At 34.7% G+C, this 20387-nt stretch overlaps 1 protein-coding gene across 8 annotated transcripts in view; it reads left to right on the top strand.

Annotated features, from left to right (window-relative positions):
* Positions 1–20387, top strand: part of ARSG (arylsulfatase G) — a 185763-nt gene that overhangs the window by 113632 nt on the left and 51744 nt on the right. For 6 of the 8 annotated variants that reach the window (XM_074224715.1, XM_074224720.1, XM_074224721.1 and 3 more), the window contains 2 exons: positions 4213–4327; positions 6788–6925. In XM_074224715.1, coding sequence (XP_074080816.1) covers positions 4213–4327; positions 6788–6925 — 253 coding nt within the window. The remainder of the gene's footprint in view (positions 1–4212; positions 4328–6787; positions 6926–20387) is intronic. The other 2 variants (XM_074224719.1, XM_074224722.1) reach the window with 1 other exon arrangement.

Raw genomic sequence — 20387 nt, 5'->3', positions numbered from 1 at the left:
CTTTCCTTATCCCTTTTAATGAGATCTATTTTTGTTTTAGTTTTGTATAAGACCAGCATTGCTACACCCAATTTTTTTTCACTTCTGCTGAAGCATAATATATTTTGTTCCAGTCTTTTACCTTTACTCTATGTATATCTCTCTGTTTCAAATATATTTCTTGTAAAACAACATATTGTAGGGTTTTGTGCCAGTGCTCTTTCCACTGCGCCAGCTGCCCAGGATTTTGTTTTTTAATCCATTCTGCTCTCTGCTTCCATTTTATAGGAGAGTTCATTTCATTCACATTTACAGTTAAGATTATGAACTCTTATGAAGATTATTTCCCTTTATACAATCTTTTCCCATTTATATTTTTTCTTTCCTTTCCTCTCATCCCTCCTCACCAATGTTTTACTCCCTTTCCCCTTTAACTTTTCTTTTCAATTTTAAATTTAACTGAACATTTACTTTTGCCTTCTCTTTTTTCTGTTACTTTTTCTTTCTCCCTCTACTTCCCTATAGGGTAGGATAAAATTTTTAAACCTAATTGGAAATGTATGCTATTCTCTCTTTGGATCAGATCTTTTGAGAGTAGGATTTACTTGATGTTCTTACCCTCCCTTCTTTCCCTCTATTGTTATAGGTCTTTTGTGTTTCTTCCCTCTATTGTTATAGGTCTTTGTGCTTCTTCATGTGGTATTATTTATCTTTAGCATTCTTCTAGTATAATTCTTCTTTTCATGTCTTTATTGTTTTATTGCTTTAATCCTGTCTTGTACCCATAATCCCTCTGTCAAAATATGCTTCTTTTATCTGTCCTTGTAGAAATATCAAGGGTTAATCAATTGTTTGAATGATTGATAAGCAACATTGCCTCATTGTCACTTCATATTTAGCCTTTGTCTAAGTATACTCCCTTCTTCTGTTCCATTAGAAATAGACTTCTCAAGAATCACAAATAACATCAAATTATAATCAATTTATACCACATCCTCTTTTCAGATACTCTTTAAAAAACCCAAATTTTGCATATAAAGCAAAATTACTTGATGAATCATTTATATCCCCCCTCTAAATTCTCTCCCTCTAATTGTAGCTAAAGTTTCAAGTAAATCAAGATCATCTTATGATTTATGTATAGACTCTTTTTTTTAGGTTTTTGCAAGGCAAATGGGGTTAAGTGGCTTGCCCAAGGCCACACAGCTAAGTAATTATTAAGTGTCTGAGACCGGATTTGAACCCAGGTACTCCTGACTCCAAGGCCGGTGCTTTATCCACTATGCCACCTAGCCACCCCTATGTATAGACTCTTTAAGTACACTCACTTCTTTTGGTCTCAATAGAAATACAACTCTCATAAGCAAAATCACTTCATGATCCATTTATACCCATACAACCTAAGTACACTCTCTCCAACCCTCTTTAACTAAAGTACTTTAACTAAGTACACTCTCTCCAACCCTCTTTAACTAAAGTACTAACTAAAGGATCATCACATTCATGGTCATGCATATCCACATAATCTCTCTAAGGTTTTTTTTTTCTTTTAATTATCCTAATTTTCAAGAAATACAAATATTATCTTCCCTTGTAAGGATGTATCCAATTTAATGTTATTAACTAACATTTCCCCTGTTTACCTTTTTTATGCATCTCTTAAACCTTATATTTAAAGATTGAATTTTTCTGTTCGGTTCTGGTATTTTTCTCAGAAAATTTTGAAAGTCCTTTATTTCATTGAAAATTCATCTTTTCCCCTAGAAGAACAGTCTGAATTTTTCAGGGTAATTGATTCTTGATTGTAATCTAAGGTCATTTGTCCTCTGGAATATCATATTCCAGGCCCTTCTATCCTTTAATGTTGAAGCTGATAAGTTCTGTGTCATTCTGATTGTGGTTCCTTGATATTTAAATCACTTCTTTTGGGCTGCAGGTAGTATTATCTTCTTTAGCTGAGAATTCTGAAATTTGATTACAATATTCCTTGGAGTTTTTTATTTTGGGGATCTCTTTCTGGAAGTGAGTGATGGATTCTTTCAAAGACATTTTGTCTTCTTGTTCTTTGGTTTTAAGGCAGTTTTCCATGATTATTTCCTGAAAAATATTTTCCAGGCTCTTTTTTTTTATCAAGTCTTTCAGGTAGAACAATAATTCATAAATTATCTTTTCTGGATCTATTTTACAGGTTGGTTGTTTTTTTTCCTAAGAGGCACTTTACATTTTCTTCTGCTTTTTCAGTCTTTTGGTTTTGTTTGATGTAAACTTGGTGTCACATAGAATCATTAGTTTCCATTTGTCCAATTCTAATTTTTAGGGTTTTATTTTCTTCAGTTAGCTTTTGTATTTCCTTTTCCAATTGATTAATTTTACTTTAAAATGAGTTGTTTTTTCCAGTTCATTAATTTTACTTTTTGATGAGTTATATTCTTTACCTAGTTGGTCATTTTTACTTTTAAAGGAATTGAATTCTTCAGTTAATTTTTCATAATTCTCTTACATCATTCTTTTCTCCACTTTTCTTTTTCCTCTCTTTTTTTGGTTTTTAAAATCTTTTTTTGAGTTTTTCCAAGAAGTTTTAGATTTGAAGTCATTTCATAAACTCCTTTGAGGTTTCACATGTAGGAAATTTATCACTGCTTTCCTTTTCTGCGATGGCATTTTTATTATCTTGCTCTGAAACTTTCTGTGGTTAGCATTCTTTTTGATTTTTTTTGTTCGTTTTGATAGTTGACCTCCACTTCTGAGTACAAGGAGTATAGTCCTACATTTTTTTTTTTTTTTGCGCTGGGCCAGGATCTGGACCTTGGGTTATTGCTTGCCAAGGTGTTGCATATGCAGAAGTCCTTTATTCCGAGGTTTTCTTTGCCTTGCAACCCAGTCCTATCTGTTGCACTATCATTCTAAGGGCTTGAACTTTGTCTTCTGATCTGGGGTTGGGGCCCTCACTGCTGGTCTGCTGTCACTCTGGCTTGTTGAGATGGGACCTGAGCTGTGCTGTGGCTAAGAGCCTCCCACTGACTTTCCCACTCTCTCACCTATGTTGGGCTATACTTCCCCCTTTATCCAGAAGACACAGACCTTTAGTGAAGATACTCCACAATATCTTGAGTTGAGAACTTGTTTTGCCCTTTTTCTTTTTGGTAGAATCTGTAGCTTTAAGGTCTGTGTAGAGTCTTCATTTAAACTTGATTCAGGAAAACCTCCAGGAGCTTCCTCCTAGTTTCACGTTGCCATCTTGACACTGCTTGAGAAGTCATCACTCTAGCTTTTAAACAGTATTTATTTTTGTATATCAGATAGGGCATTTCTTTGTATTTGGAGTCTTAGAAGACCAGTGTTCAAATTCCACCTTAACACTTTACTGGCTATTTGACCTTCATTAATCACTTCATCTTTCTGAGCTTCAGTTTACAAATCTATAAAATAGAAATCATTATTCTTCAAATGATTCCTATTAAATGAGAAGTAGTATCTACTTCACAAGGCCAATATAAATTCAAATGCAATAATGTATATAAAGCATTTTGAAAACCTTAATATTTACAAAATGTGAAATATTATTATTATATATATTTAAGCAAAACCAAGAAGAGAACTGGGAAATTAGTTTGCATTTTGTATGTCTTTTAGATCTACTAGCTTTAAAAGATCATGGTATCATATATTTAGAGGTGGAAAAGACCTTATCCTGACCAAAGTTATAATTTTATAAATGAGAATAGAGGACCATTGAAGTTAATTAAGTATCTTCCAGAATTTGAATCCAGATGCTTTGACTCCAGTTCCTATTCCCTTCCCCACTTAAGTTGATTCTTCCTGTGAGATATAGCCTCAAGTTAAATGCTTTGTGAGAGAGAAGAGGTGTGGAGGAGTGTGTTCTGAATCACTTGATTTTGCTTTGTGACTAAATAAAGTTCTAACTTGATATATCTGACTAAACTAGGAGCCCAAGCACTCCTTAAGTTCTTTCTTGTTAATTCTTCCACATGTGGGTTAATCTTTACTTGCTGAACGCTGTTTCCAAGTTTGCAGATTGAGGCTTATTGCTAGAAACTAGCAACATTTTTTTGAATCTCCAAGGAAAGAGTTGTTAATCAAATCCCTTTTAAATTGCATACCTTGGGCTATTAAATTATTGGGAATTAAAATTTAGGAGATTGTGTGAGAATGTTGCTGCTAGGACAACACTACTATGATTTAGGAGACTTAACCTCATTGCTTTGACCACAGGCTTCAGTTACTACTTTGGAATTCCTTACAGCCATGACATGGGCTGTAGCGACACCCCTGGCTTCAATCACCCACCCTGTCCAGCCTGCCCACCTGCACCAGCTCTATTGCAAAGGTAATATCTGCATATGGGTCCATAGAAATGGAATGAAACAGAAGTCCTATCTTCTCTCTTGCTGCTTACTGGAGAAAGCAAACAGTAATAGTGTAGATATGAACTGTTTACAAAGTGCTTTTCTTAATTCAATTTAATTAGCACTTACTGAACCTACCTTTCTTTATGCGCGAAATACTTTGCTAAGGGCTGGGCATACAAAGACAAAAGTAATAAAAATAATTCTTCCTGCCTAGGAACTTTTATTTGACCAGAAGTAGGTGTCAAAAAGAACTATATTCAGCTAGGACATGCCTTTTCCTAAATGGAAAAGTATAAATCAAGTGATAATATTCTTTTTTCACAGTCACATTACTTGGGAAATTGTATAATATTTGGTTAGAATCATGGGATATCAGAGTTAAAGGAAGCTTTAGAGATCCATCTAGTCTGTCTCCTCATTTTATAGGCAGTTCAACTGAGTCACTGCAGTGATTTAGTTAAGATGACCTAGCTGCTATTTCCTGTTCCCTTCTATCTTTCATTATATGTTTCCATAGGTTTGTCCCCATGCCTGAGTAACATCCCGAGTTCCTTTCCTGAGCCCAATCTCCCCAATACTTTGTATTTACTTTTTTTATATTTTGTACTGATTTGTTTACCACCTCCACCCCTAAGTAGACCTTGAGTTCCTTGAAAGCATAGACTTTTTTCTTTTCATTTTTGCCTTTGTATGTTCAGCACAGAGTTGGATGGGCTCAGTAATTGCTAGTTGAATTGAAAGATGCACTTTTTCCTTTTAAATGGCCTTATGGAAGCCTGGGAGTCAACTAATACATATATATATATATATATATATATATATATATATATATATATATATATATATATATATATATGGCATTGGGGTTAACTGGCTTGCCCAAGGCTACACAGCTAGGTAATTATTAAGTGTCTGAATCTGGATTTGAACTCAGGCACTCCTGACTCCAGGGTTGGTGCTCTATCCGATACATCACCTAGCTGCCCCCATTAATTTACTTTTAATAAATAATGAAGCCAAACCAAAAAAAAAACCCAAACTGTTGCTGTTGAATGAGGCCTTACACAGAGGTTCTTAAAAGAGAGGATCTCAGTTATAAATATGAATGTTTGGAAATCCATTCAGTCTGTCTTTTCCTTAAGCTTGGTCCATGGTGGTTACACTAGCAGACCTTTTGGTCTCCTTCATAAAGAAAGATTCAATTGCAAAATTCAATGCTGGGATGTGTGTGTCTGTGTGTGTGTGTGTGTGTGTGTGTGTGTTTGTGTGTGTGTGTGTGTATTTGTGCAGAACATAACACATACAAAATTGTTGCCAAGAAAATGGTCTATAAATCTGAAATCAGGAAAGAAATATAATCTAAATGATAGAAGCAGCACAATATACTAAGTAGACCAAGAGTAAGTCTTCAAGATAGGAAGACCTGAATCCAAATTCTTTTTTTATATAAATATTTTGTTTTCCAGTTATATACAATAATAGTTTCTACCTATCATTTTTTTGGTAATGTTTTGAATTTTATAATTTCCTACCCCCAACCTCCCTTCCCTCCCCCCACCCCCATCCTCCCTTCCCTCCCCTCACCCCCCACAGAAGGCAGTCTGTTAGTTTTTACATTGTTTCCATGCTATACATTGATCAAAATTGAATGTGTTGAGAGAAAAATCATAACCTTGAGGAAAAAAAATATAAAAGATAGCAAAAAATTACATACTACATAAGACAACTTTTTTTTTTAAATTGAAGGTAATAGTTTTTGGTCTTTGATTAAACTCCATAGTTCTTTCTTTGGATACAGATGGTATTCTCCATCACATTTACCCCAAACTTACCCTTGATTACTGAATCCAAATTCTAAATCTACCCTAAGATATTTACTTTGTGACCTTGGAGAAGTCACTTAATTTGTGACTGCCTCCATTTCCTCAACTATAAAATGGGGATAATAATAATAATAATAATAAGTTATTTTAAGAATCAAATGAGATAATAATTATAAAACACATAGCACAATAGACCCAATAAATGCTATTATCTCCCTCCCTCCCTTCCTTCTTTCGGTTCCTCCCTCCCTCCTATGTAAAATGAAGTGGGATTAGACAGTCTACAAGATCCCCACTAACTCTGACATCCTTTGATTCTGTGATTATTTAATTCATAAAACCAAGACCAACAATAGTAATTGGTGAAGCAGAGTTATGAGTGTTTCAAGCATTCATCCCAACAGCCTGGAAAATATATACACTTACTCAGGATGAACAAATATATCTTCCCTGGGGAAGCAGAGAATAGGAGTTGGGTTAGACATTTTGGGCATGGCTGGTAAATATCTTGTGTTTATTTACATGACTAGATGAAAAAAAACACTTCCCCACAAGGCTACAGAATGACTTTCCTTATCACAATGAGTAAAATGAGTGTCTGTGGATTCTACACAGCAGCCCTGAGAAAAACTGTTACTCTGCTGTGGGCCTTCCTCTGTATGAGAACCTCAACATTGTGGAGCAGCCGGTGAACCTCCTGAGTCTTGCAGAAAAGTTTGCAGAGAAAGCCGTACAGTTCATCCAGCAGGCAAGGTAGGCATTCCACTCCAGCTACACACTGTGGTCACTTTGATATTTAAAGAGATCCATGATTTCTTTGGTGTGGTGGGTCTTCCCCTCCAATGACTCAGTTTCTCAGAAGTCTTCATCTTAGCCACTGAGTTGATGACCTAAACCAGTCTGACTAAAAAATCTTCTTCATCTAGTGATTGCATTTGTTCTTTGTTTATTAAGCTGGGCTGGGCTGAACTTTGGATGACAGACACACAGAACGCTGTAGACTACACCCAAAACCTTTCCAGCTTGTAAAGATCTCTCCCAGCCTTACCCTTTTGCTGTCACAGTTTTCAAAAAACCAGGCCACCTCCCTACCCTTAACTACCAGTTCCAGGGGACGCCTCCCTTTTCCTGCATAAATTCTGAGAAAATATGGGACAAAGTAGGGTTTGTTGTAGTAGGTAGAGTGATTTGCCTATCACTCTACCTTTGGAGGTAAATACAATCAGCTTTTGGCTCTGAATCAGCAATGAGAATAACTGGATTCGAGTCTCAGCTCTGCCGTTGCTGAAATTCATCTCCCTGCGTTTTTTTCCCCCACGTTCTTTTCCTGAAAAATGAGTGGGTTAAACTGGGTGGACTCTGTAGTCCTTTCTAGCTATCATATTCTATCACTTGTGCTTATTTGAGGTGAAAGAAAGGGTCAGATGGTACTAGAAAAGGCAAATCCCATAATTGTGTATATTTTAGATGGCTCTGGCTTGCCAATGAAGAGATAACCACAAATACTTATTCTTAGATACTCTGACCCTATCATCACTCTGATGTCCTGTTGGTGAACCTCAGTTGGATCATAAAAAATCACAGGAACTTGAGGAGCTCAGGTGTTCCGGGTTGCTTCTAGGCAATCTTAGAGATAAGAACATGAGCTTCTTGAGGGGAGGGAGAGTTTCTTTGTTATCTCCTGCGAGCATAGCTCAGAACTATTGGCAATTGTTCATTTTGACTTTCAGGGTTATCTCTGCTTTTTTTTGAGTCATAAGAGTTTTTTGGTCCCAATTCTCTTTTTCCTCAAAGGGTTGATTTAAGCACATGATAACCTGAGTAGGCAGTGCAGGTGGTTCCAGAGATTGAATGTTATTGGTTTTTAGGATCTTTGGATAAATATTCTGGGTTCATATGGCCATTATTGCTAGGAATCTTCAGAAAAATCTCTGAATAAGCAAACACATCTTTTGAATAGAATAGTAAAAAAAAATAAATAAAAGCAATACATGTTGAGTTTGGTAAAATAAATGGTAGATGCTTAATAATAAATATTTGCTGTATGAAATAGTTACAAATAAAAAGCTTTGGGGAAGCTGCTGGTTCTCCAAGATTGAGATTAAAGAAATGAAAGTCATAGCCAGGGGCAGCTAGGTGGCGCAGTGGATAGAGCACCAGCCCTGGAGTCAGAAGGACCTGAGTTCAAAATCAAACTTCAGACACTTAATAATTGCCTAGCTGTGTGACCTTGGGCAAGTCACTTAACCCCATTGCCTAATATTTAAAAAAATTAATTTAAAAAAGAAAGTCATAGCCAGCATGGAAACCTTAGATATAATCAAATCAGCCACTTCATTCACTTTATTGAGAAGGTCTGTGGCAGAGTACAGATTAGAACCTGGGACTCTTGAATCATTGCACTTGCTGTTAATGTTGACTCTTTTAGATTACCTGTGATTGCCCTCTCTGATATACCTGTACACTCTTTGACTTGAGTGTGGACCTCTTTATCCATCTTTGGTCTATATAAGGAAGACATGCTCTGTATGGGGTGGTGGTGGTGGTAGCCACTATGTGACTTTGACTAGGATTGCAAAGTTGTTGATGATTCAGATGATACAGTGACATTAGTAGATATGCTGAGGGAACCTTGTTGATTTTTAAATTTTTAAATTTAAAATTTAAAATTATTTAGCTATTCTCTCCACTGATAAAGGATAATAACCCTTCTATAATTTGGGAGTGGTGGTCTTTGAGACTTGCTATGGCTTTACCAGACAGAGCTTTCTATAATAATAACAATAATAATAATAAAATAAAGTTTGTATTTATATGGTATTTTAAGATTTATAAAGTACTTTACAAATATAATCTTATCATTCTTATAGCAACTTAGAGATAAGTGCTATTATTATTCCCATTTTGTAGAGAAGGAAACTGAGGTAGTTAGAGGTAAAGTGACTTGCCCCGGGTCATAACTAGTAAATGTCTGAAGTCAAATTTGAACTCAGCTCTCTCTGTTTCCAGGACCAGCACTCTATCCACTGTGCCATCTTCCTGCTCTTCTTTCTTAAAGAATCATGGTTCACCTACGAGGAGGTATTAGAAGAGGATTTAAGTGGGGTTTAACTAGTGTAGATAACTGAAATTAATTCCCAGGCCTGCCAATCTCCACAGAATCTGACAAAAACAAAAAACAAATGAAAAACCTTATCCTTAATTTATGTAAAGTTAATACCCTGAGCCTATGGCAAGCTAGGTTGTTGTGGTCTGGAAAAACTGCCAAATTATACCTTGATAAGACCATAGGGAGTATGTCAAATATTCAGAATAGGAGTTCATAGAAATTAAAATTGGGAGGAACCTTGAAGATTATCTATACCTGGAAGTCAGGAGTTAAAGTGTGACTCAGACACTATCTATGTGACCCTAAGAAAATCATAGAACTTCTGTCTGCCTTAGTTTCCTTAAGTATAAAATGTGAATAATAACTAGCATTTAGCTCATAGGGTTGTTATGAAACCAAATGAGATCAGAATTATAAAGACTGAGCCTAGTGACTGGCATATAATGCCAAATAAATATGAGCTATTATTTTTAGTAGTTGTTGTCTTTTAGTCATTCAGTTACGTTCAGCTCTTTTGTGATTCCATGAACCATAGCATGTCAGACCCTTTTGTCTTCCACCATCTCCAGGAATCTGACTAAAGGAATTCTGTGTCAATGTTTGAGCTATGTAAGTGATCTAGGAATGGAGATCATCTCAGAGGGAAGGCTCTAGCATTGGATGAGGGATGATGACCAGAAAAAGCCTCTTAAAGAAGGCAGGATATGAGCTGAATCTTGAAAGACTCTGGGGAGCCAGAGGCAGAGGTGAAGGGAATGCATTCCAGGCATGGGGATATCCATGATAAAACTACAGAGAATTAAGAGATGAAGTGTTGTGTGAAAGGAGCATCAAGAAAGGCCGCTGTTAACTGAATCATGAGGAGAAAATAGTACAGAGAGGGAATGAAATATAAGAAGGCTGAAAAGGTAGGATGAGGCCAGGTCATGAAGGGTTTTCAAAGCCAAATGGATTATTTCAGATTTGATACTGGAGATAATACAAAGCTACTAGAGTTATTGAGTAGGGGAAGGGGATAACAGAGCCAGGCTTAATCTTTATGAATATTACTTTGTCAGCTGGATGGAGAATGGAAGGGAGTGAGGAAAAGTAATAGTGGGGGTGATAGGACAAACATGAGGTGATGAGAGTCTGTTTTGGGGTGGCAAGTCATTAAAGGAGTGATATTGCAAAGAGAATAGATGGGTCTTAGCAACATATTAGATATATGTTGTGAGAGTTAGGAGTTAAGGATGACACCTAGGTTATAAACCTAGGTGATTAGGGGAGTGGTTATGCCCCTGATAGGAACAGGGAAGTTGGGAAAAGGGGAGAACAGGAAAGATAGTGAATTCAGTTTTGGATGTATTGAATTTAAGATATGGAATATGTCCATAGAGGCAGTTGGAGACGTGAGACCAGACTATAGGAGAGGTTAGGATTAGATAAATAGATGTGATAAATGATAAATAAGATAAATGATCTGATCTTGATAGAGAAGTTAATTGAACATATGGGAGAACCAAGAAAAATAGCGAAGAGAAAGAAACAAAAGCTTGGGGATTGAGCCTTAGAAAACACTTACAGTTATTGGATATGACTTAAATGAAGATTTAACAAAGGAGAGTGAAAAGGAGCTTTCAGACAGGTAGGAAGAAAATCAAGAGAGAACAGTAATAAAAATCTAGAGAGAAGAAAGTATCAACAAGAAGAGAATTGACAGTGTTTTGTTTTTTACTCATAAAAAGTTATTTGATGCAATTTATATTAGGGTTGCTTTTTGCTAAACATTTTCTTTAAAAAATGTTTAATTTATTTGTTTTTAGAATTCTTTTATTTTTAAATTTGATTTCCAAATTTTTCCTAACCTTTCCCATATCGCTGAGAAGGCAAGCAAAATATGAATTATACATATGATAGCCTGCAAAACATTTCTGATGTTAGCATATTTTTTTAAAAAAGAAAGAAAATACAAAAAGAAGTTGTCAGTTCTTTCTCTAAAGATGGAAAGCAATTTTCCATCATGAGTCCTTTGGAATTGTCTTGGATTATTGTATTGATCAGAACAACTAAGCAGTTCACAGTTGATCATCACTGCAACATTACTGTCACTGTGCACAATGATCTCGTAGTTCTCACTTCACTTTGCACTTTGGCCATATTTTTCTGAAGCACCCCCCCCCCCCCAACAATCATTTCCCATAGAACAATAGAACACTATCACGGTAATGTGCCACATGGCATACATTTTTCAGTCATTCTCCCAATTGATGAATATTCCCTTGATTTCCAATTCTTTGCCACCACAAAAAAGAGCTGCTATAAATATTTTTGTACATGTATATCCATTTTCTTTTTCTTTGTCCTTTTTGGGATACAGACTTGGGATGTTTTGACTTACAGCTAAAAAATATGCACAATTTTATAGCCCCTTGGTCATAGTTCCAAATTATTCACCAGAATGGTTGGGCCAGTTCACTACTCTACTAGCAATTAGTGTATTATTTTTCTAGGTCTTTATAACAGAAATGCTGCAAATTTTTTGATATTAATTTGTCTATGATAACTTTTAAAATAATATAGTTTCCCTGATTATCTCTTAAGTCTATTTTTGCTTTTGCTTTATCTGAGATCATTATTGCTACCCCTGTCAGTTTTTGATTTAGTGAAAGCATTTTAGATTCTGCCCTAGCCCTTTATTTTAATTCTTGAGTCTTTTCTTTTTTGTTTCAAGTGTTATCTCTTGTAAATAACATTGTTGAATTCTGATTTCTAATACATTCTATCTGCTTCCATTTTATGGGTTAGCTCATTCCATTAACAGTCATAGTTATGATTGCTAACTGTATATTTCCCTCCAATCCATTTTCTTCTGTTTCTTAAATTTTTCTTTTAACCTGTGCGTCCTCAAAAGTCTATTTGCTTCTAACTACTGTCTTCCTTAATTTACCCTCCCTTTTATTATCCGCTGCCCTTTTCTCTTATCCCCTTCCTCTCCTGTATTCCTGACGAATTTAAGTCCTGTTCACAACTCAGTATATTCTTCTCTTTGTGAACCAATTCAGATGAGAGTGAGGTTCAAGTGTTGTTTGTTCCCTCGTGCCCCATTTTCTCCTTCATTGTCCTTCATTCTCCTTGAATGCCCTTTTATGTGTGAAAATTTCCCCTATTCTGCCTTTCCTTTCTCCTTTCTTCCTTCTCCCAGTAAATTCCTTTCTCACGTTTTTTTGGAGATTACTAACACAATTGACTCACACATTTGAGCTTTGTCTTTATAAACTCATTTTTAATAGCTCTAATATTGATAAAGTTCTTAATGATCTAACCATATAGTAATGTGCTTTTTCAAATTTGAATGTTTGAATGTCAAATTTTCTATTTGGTTCTGGTCTTTTCATCATGAATTTTTGAAACTATTCTATTTTATCAAATATTCATTTCCCCCTAAAGGACTGTATTCAGTTTTGCTGTGTAGGTTATTCATGGTTGTAATATGTAGCTTTTTTGCCTTCTAAGATTATATTCCAAACCCTCTTTTCATGGCAGCTGCTAAATCTTTTGTGGTACTGACTGTGGCTTCATACTACTTGAAATAGTTTCTTTTTGACCTGAGAACTCTGGAATCTGGCTATAATATTCTGGGGAATTTTCATTTTAGCATTTCTCTCAGGAGGTGATCGGTGAATTTTTTAGTTTTTAGTTTACCCTCTGGAACTAAGACATTAAGGTAATTTTACTTGATAATTTCTTGAAGTAGAATGTTGAGTTGAAGTAGAATGTTGTTGTTGATGTTGATCATGGCTTTCAGGGCAGTTCAATAATTTTTAAATTATCTCTCCATCTATTTTCCTGGTCAGCAATTTTTCAGTTGAGACATTTCACATTTTCTTCAATTTTTTTTCCATTTTTTTCCCATTGTTTTATTGTTTCTCAATGTCTCATGGAGTCATTAGCTTTCACTTGCTCAGTTCTAACTTTTAAGATATCATTTTCTGCTTTGAGTTTTTGTGCTTTTTTTCTATTTGACCAATTCTGTTTTTTTGGGGGGGTGTTTTTTTTTTTAATAAAGATTTTATTTATTTTGAGTTTACAATTTTTCTCCCAATCTTACTTCCCTCCCCCCCCCCCCCCCACAGAAGGCAATTTGTCAGTCTTTACATTGTTTCCATGGTATACATTGATCCAAACTGAATGTGATGAGAGAGAAAAATCATATCCCCAGGGAAGAAACATAAAGTACAAGTGATAGCAGGGTCAGACAACAAGATATCAGTTTTTTTCCCTAAATTTAAGGTAATAGTCCTTGGTCTTTATTTAAACTCCACAGTTCTTTCTCTGGATACAGATGGTATTCTCCACTGCAGACTGCCCCAAATTGTCCCTGACTTTTGCACTGATGGAATGAGTGAGTCTGTCAAGGTTGAACATCATCTCCATGTTGCTGTTAGGGTGTACAGTGTTTTTCTGGTTCTGCTCATCTCACTCAGCATCAGTTCATGCAAATCCTTCAAGGCTTCCCTGAATTCCCATCCCTCCTGGTTTCTAATAGAACAATAGTGTTCCATGACATACACATACCATTCCCCAATTGAAGGACATTTACTTGATTTCCAATTCTTTGCCACCACAAACAGGGCTGCTATGAATATTTTTGTACAAGTGATGTTTTTACCCTTTTTCATCATCTCTTCAGGATATAGACCCAGTAGTGGTATTGCTGGATCAAAGGGTATGCACATTTTTGTTGCTCTTTGGGCATAGTTCCAAATTTCTCACCAGAAAGTTTGAATGAGTTCACAGTTCCACCAACAGTGTAATAGTGTCCCAGATTTTCCACAACCCTTCCAACAATGATCATTATCCTTTTTTGGTCATATTGGCTTGTCTGAGAGGTGTAAGGTGGTACCTCAGAGAAGCTTTAATTTGCATTTCTCTAATAAGTAATGATTTAGAGCAATTTTTCATATGACTATGGATTGTTATGATCTCCTCATTTGTAAATTGCCTTTGTGTATGCTTTGACCATTTGTAAATTGGGGAATGACTTTTTTTAAAATTTGACTCAGTTCTCTGTATATTTTAGAAATGAGTCCTTTGTCAGAAACATTAGTTGTAAAGATTGTTTCCCAGTTTACTACATTTCTTTTCATCTTGGTTACAGCGGTTTTGTCTGTGCAAAAGCTTTAATGTAATCAAGTAGGGAGGTTTTTTCAATAAATTTTTATGTCTCTTTTACCATTAGGACACTTCTGTTTTTTAAGGTGTTATTATGTTAGTGTTTTTCATGCCTCTTTTATTAAGCTAATAATTTTCCTTTTATAATTTCCTTGCATCACTCTAATTTCTTTCCCCAATTTTTCCTCTATTACTTTTTAAAAATTTATTTTTTTCAATTACAAGTAAAGATAATTTTTAACATTCATTTTTATAAGATTTTGAATTCCATGTTTTTTCCCTTCCCTTTTGTCTCCCCATGATATAGGTTATGCATGTACAATTATGTTAAATATTAATATGTTCCATATTAGTCATGTTGTGAAAAAAGAATCAAAAGGAAAAAACTGAGAAAGAAAAAAAAAGATAAAACAAATTAAAAAAATTGAAAACAGCATGCATTCAGACTCTGGATGAGGATAGTTTTTTCCCTCACAAGTCCTTTAGAATTGTCTTTGATCATCGTACTGCTAAGAGCTAAGTCCATCATGATAGATATCACACAATGTTTCTGTTACTGTGTACAATGTTCTCCTGGTTCTGCTCACTTCAATTAGCATCAGTTTGCATAAATCTTTCCAGGTTTTTCTGAAATCACCTCCTCATGATTTCTTACAGAATAGAATTCTGTCATATTTATATACTACAACTTGTTCAACCATTCTCCAATTGATGAGCATTGCCTCAATTTCCAATTTTTTGCTACCACAAAAAGAACTTTAAGTATTTTTGTGCAAAGTTTTATGCCCTTTGGCTATAATTCCAAATTGTTCTGAAGAATGGTTGAATTAGTTCATAACTCCACCAACAGTGCTTTAGTATCCCAATTTTCTAATATCTCCTTTCCCATTTCTTTAGCCAATCTGCTGAGGTGTGAAGTGGTACCTCAGAGTACCAAATAGTTTTTATTATTGCTACTTGTCAATATAGTTTTAGATCTGGTATGGCTAAGCCACCTTCCTTTGCATTTTTTCATGAATTCCCTTGATATTCTTGACCTTTTGTTCTTCCAGTTAAATTTTGTTAATACATTTTCTAGCTGTCTAAAATACATTTTTATTAGTTTGATTGGTATAGTGCTGAATAAATATATTAATTTAGGTAGACTTGTCATTTTTATTATATTATCTTGGTCCACCCCTGAGCAATCGATATTTTTCCAGTTGTTTATATCTGACTTAATTTGTATGAGAAATGTTTTGAAATTATTTTCATATAGTTTTTGGATTTGTGTTGGCAGGTAGACTCCCAAATATTTTTTTTTTCTATTCTATAGTTATTTCAAATGGAATTTCTCTTTCTGCCTTTTGCTGTTGAGCTTTTTTGGTAATATATAGAAATGCTGATGATTTATGTGAGTTTATTTTATATCCTGAAAATTGGCTAATGTTAATTGTTTCAAATAGTTATTTCGTTGATTCTTTAGTATTGTCTAAGTATATCATATCATCTCCAAAGAGTGAGTTTTATTTTTTCACTGTCATTCTAATTTCTTTGGGCATCCATGTTTAACTCCTTATTTTATTGGGAATGCTTCTAGCTTATCCCCATTATGTGTAATACTTGCTGATGGTTTTATATAAATACTACTTATCATTTTAAGGAAAACCCCATTTAATTCTATATTTTCTAGTGTTTTTGATAGGAATGAATGCTATATTTTGTCAGAAGCTTTTTCAACATCTATTGAGATAATCATATGACTTCTGTTACTTTTGTTATTGATATAGTCATTTATGCTGATAGTTTTCCTAAAATTGAACCAACCCCACATTCCCAGTGTAACTTTCACCTGGTCATAATTTATAATTGTAGTAAATTGTTGTAATCTCTTTGCTAATATTTTATTTATATTTTTTCATGAATATTCATTAATTGTTCTATGGTTTACTTTCTTCTTTTTTGTCTCTTCCTGTTTTAGGTATCAGTGCCATATTTGTGACATAAAAGGAATTTGGCAGGATTCCTTTTTCCCCCCAGTTTATGTTGTTTTGGAATTAATTGTTCTTTTAAATGTTTGGTAGAATTCCTTGTAAATACATCTGACTCTGGAGATTTTTTCCTTAGAGAGTCCATTGATAACTTGTTCAATTTATTTTTTTAAAATGAGGTTAAATAATTTATTATGGGCAATTTATATTTTTGTAAATATTCATTTCTTTCACATAGATTGTCAGATTTATTAGCATTCATTTGGGTAAAATAGCTCTGAATTATTGCTTTAATTTTTCTCCATTGGTAAGGAATTTACCCTTTTCAATTTTGATACTGCTAATTTGGTTTTCTTCGTTCTTCCTTTTTAAATCAAATTAACCAAAGGTTTATCTATTTTGTTGTTTATTCATAAACCCATTCTTAATTTTATTTATTAGTTCAATAGTTTTTGTTTACTTTCTTTTATTTTTATTAATCTATCTTTTGATTTTTAGAGTTTCTATTTTGGTATTTAATTGGGGATTTTTAATTTGTTCTTTTTCTAGCTTTTTTCATTGTGCATCCAATTTATTGATCCCTTCTTTCTCTATTTTATTCATTTAAGCATTTAGAGATATAATATTTCCCCTAATAACTGCTCTGGCTGCATCCTATATGTTCTGGTATATTGTCATTCTTCTGTTTTGTTTCTATGATTTATTATTTGACCCATTTATTCTGTAGAATTAGAACATTCAGCTTCTGATTAATTTTAGTCTTTCCACAGTCTTTATTATATATAATTTTTATTGCATCATGATCTGAAAAATATGCATTTAATATTTCTGCCTTTCAGCGTTTGATTGTGAGGTTTTTATGCCATAATTATGTGATCAATTTTGTGTAGGTGCCATGCACCACTGAGAAAAAGGTGTATTCCTTTCTATCCCCATTCCATTTTCTTCAGAAGTCTCCCATATTATTTAACTTTTCTAAAATTCTATTCACCTTCTTAACTTCCTTTTTGTTTATTTTGTGGTTAGATTTATCTAATTCTGAGAAAGAGAGATTGAGGTCTTTTATTTGCACAGTTTTGCTGTTAATTTCTTCCTATAACTCATGTAACTTTTCTAAGAATTTGGATATACTACTTGGGGCATACATCTTTTCCCCTTCAAGATTATGCATTTGCTGGATAGTTGGTTCTTGGTTGTAATTCAAGCTCCTTTGCCTTCCTGAATATCATATTCCAGTTCTGTTGATTCTTTAATGTTGAAGTTTCTAAATCTTGTATAATCCTGTATATGAATTGTTTATTTCTGGCTCCTTGAGCTGATAATTCTGGAATTTGGCTACAATATTCCTTGGAGTTTTCCTTTTGGGATCTCTTTCAGGAGGTATTCAGTGAATTCTTTCAATGACTATTTGACTCTCTCATTCCAGGATATTTAGGACTTTTCCTTGATAATTTTTTGAAAGATATTACCTTTTTATATCATGATGGTCAGGTAAAACAATAATTCTTAAATTATTTCTTTTGGATCTATTTTTCCATGTTAGTTGTTTTTCCAGTGAGGTACTTTACTTTTTTTTTCCTATTTTTTTCCATTCTTTTGACTTTGTTTTTTGGATTCTTGATGTTCATAGTCATTAGCTTCCACTTCCCCAATTCTAATTTTTAAGCAATTATTGTCTTCAGTTAACTTCTGTATCTCTTCTTTTCAATTTTGGTCAATTCTGTTTTTTTTTAAAGAAAGATTTTATTTATTTTGAGTTTTACAATTTTTCCCCATTCTTGCTTCCCTCCCTGCACCAGAAGACAGTCTGTTAGTTTTTACATTGTTTTCATGGTATACATCCATCTAAGTTGATTGTGATGAGAGAGAAATCATATCCTTAAGGAAGAAAAATAAAGTATAAGAGATAGCAAAATTACATAATAAGATAATGTTTTTTTTCCTAAATAGAAGGTAATAGTCTTTGGTCTTTGTTCAAACTCCACAATTCTTTCTCAGGATACAGATGGTATTCTCCATCACAGATATCCCAAATTGTCTCTGATTGTTTCAATGATGGAATGAGCAAGTCCATTAAGGCTGATCATCACCCCCATGTTGCTGTTAGGGTGTACAGTGTTTTTTTGGTTTTGCTCATCTTGCTCAGCATCAGATCATGAAAATCCTTCCATGCTTCCCTGAATTCCCATCCCTCCTGGTTTCTAATAGAACAATAGTGTTCCATGACATACATATACCACAGTTTGTTAAGCCATTCCCCAATTGAAGGATATTTACTTAATTTCCAAATTTTGCCACCACAATCAGGACTGCTATGAGTATTTTTGTACAGGTGATGTTTTTACCTTTTTTTTCATCATCTCTTCAGAGTATAGGCCCAGTAGTGGTATTGCTGGATCAAAGGATATGCATATTTTTGTTGCCCTTTGGGTATAATTCCAAATTTATCTCCAGAAAGGTTGGATGAGTTCACAGCTCCATCTACAATGTATTAGGGTCCCAGATTTCCCACATCCCTTTCAACACTGATCATTGTCCTTTCTAGTCATATTGGCTTGACTGAGAGGTATGAGGTGGTACCTCAGAGATGCTTTAATTTGCATTTCTCTAATTGGTAATGATTTAGAGCAATTTTTCATATGACTATGGATCGCTTTGATTTCCTCATCTGTAAATTGCCTTTGCATATCCTTGGTCAATTCTATTTTTAAAAGAGTTGTTTTCTTCAGTGTTTTTTTCCATTTGATCAATACTATTTTTTAAGGAGTTATTTTTGTATCTCAGGGACAGTGGGAAGAGCTCATACAACTTCCTGGCCTCTCTCCATCATCTTGGCTTTACCTTCTGAAATTGTTTTTACACTGTTGTCTTCTTCCAAGTATTTCTTGCTTTTCTCTGCTGCCATGTTAGCTTTTAATTGTCAGGTTTTCTTTTTGTTGTTTGCCCATTTTCCCAGTCTTTTTCTTGAATTGAACTTTAATATGTTAGAGTTAGGCTCTGCTCATCTGTGGGTAGGCAGACACTGTCCCAAGCTTCAGGCTTTTTCGTGCTGTTGTTTTCACAGCTAGTTCTGGGGGCTCCACAAGTTTTTGATGCTTTTAGGTTGTAGAATCCTGGGAGAGGTATGGTCCCTGTTTTTCTGATCTGTGTTCTGGTGTTTATCCAAGAAGCACTCCTAGTCCCTTGTAACCATAAGCACTAGTGCTTCTTTTTACTTTGGTACTATAACTAGGACTCTTGTTCCCTTGTTTCTGAGAGTATACCTCCCTTCCCTAAAACTGGGAGTCAGAACTACATTTGGGCACTAGGATTGCCAGTTAGCTATGCCCAATACCACCAACAGGACTACTGTAACCTCTTTCTGAGTAGTTGTCTTATCCCCTTACTGTCTCTTAGTTGAGAGCTCCCACAGCTACTGCTATAACTGCTATTGCTGCCACAATATATATTGATTCCAACCTGTGTCACAGACAGCTCCTGCTGACCTCTTAAGTTTGCTTAAGTGGGAAAAATATCTCATCTAGATCTTTTGTTGACTCTGCCACTCTAAAATTTTATTTGAGGTGTTTTTTGGAGGGGAATATAGGAAGAGTTCAGCTGGGGTGGCTGCCCCTAATCTGTCATCTTGATTTTGCCTCCTTGATAGTATTAAAGATTTAAGGGAGCTCAAGAAGGATGAGAATTGAGAAAAAGTCATTAGATTTGGCTATTGGAATTATTGGTAACTTGGAGAGAGCTGTTTCATGATGATTTGAGGTCAAAAACCAGGTAGCAGAAAGATTAGAGGAGAGAAGGAGAAGAGGAAATGGAGGAACTGATTGTAGACAGTTTTCTTAAGTTTGGACAAAAAAGAACATTGCTAGGAGAGCTTGTTGTATCAAGTTAGGCCTTTTTAAGAATGGGGAGTCATGGACGTAATTTGTAGGCACTAAGAAAGTAGCTAGTAGACAGGAAGAAATGAAAATTAATAAGAGAATAGGGA

This window comes from Macrotis lagotis, chromosome 2 (assembly GCF_037893015.1).
Source record: "Macrotis lagotis isolate mMagLag1 chromosome 2, bilby.v1.9.chrom.fasta, whole genome shotgun sequence".
NCBI lineage: Eukaryota > Metazoa > Chordata > Mammalia > Peramelemorphia > Peramelidae > Macrotis > Macrotis lagotis.
This window is presented reverse-complemented; position numbering and strand designations above follow the sequence as displayed.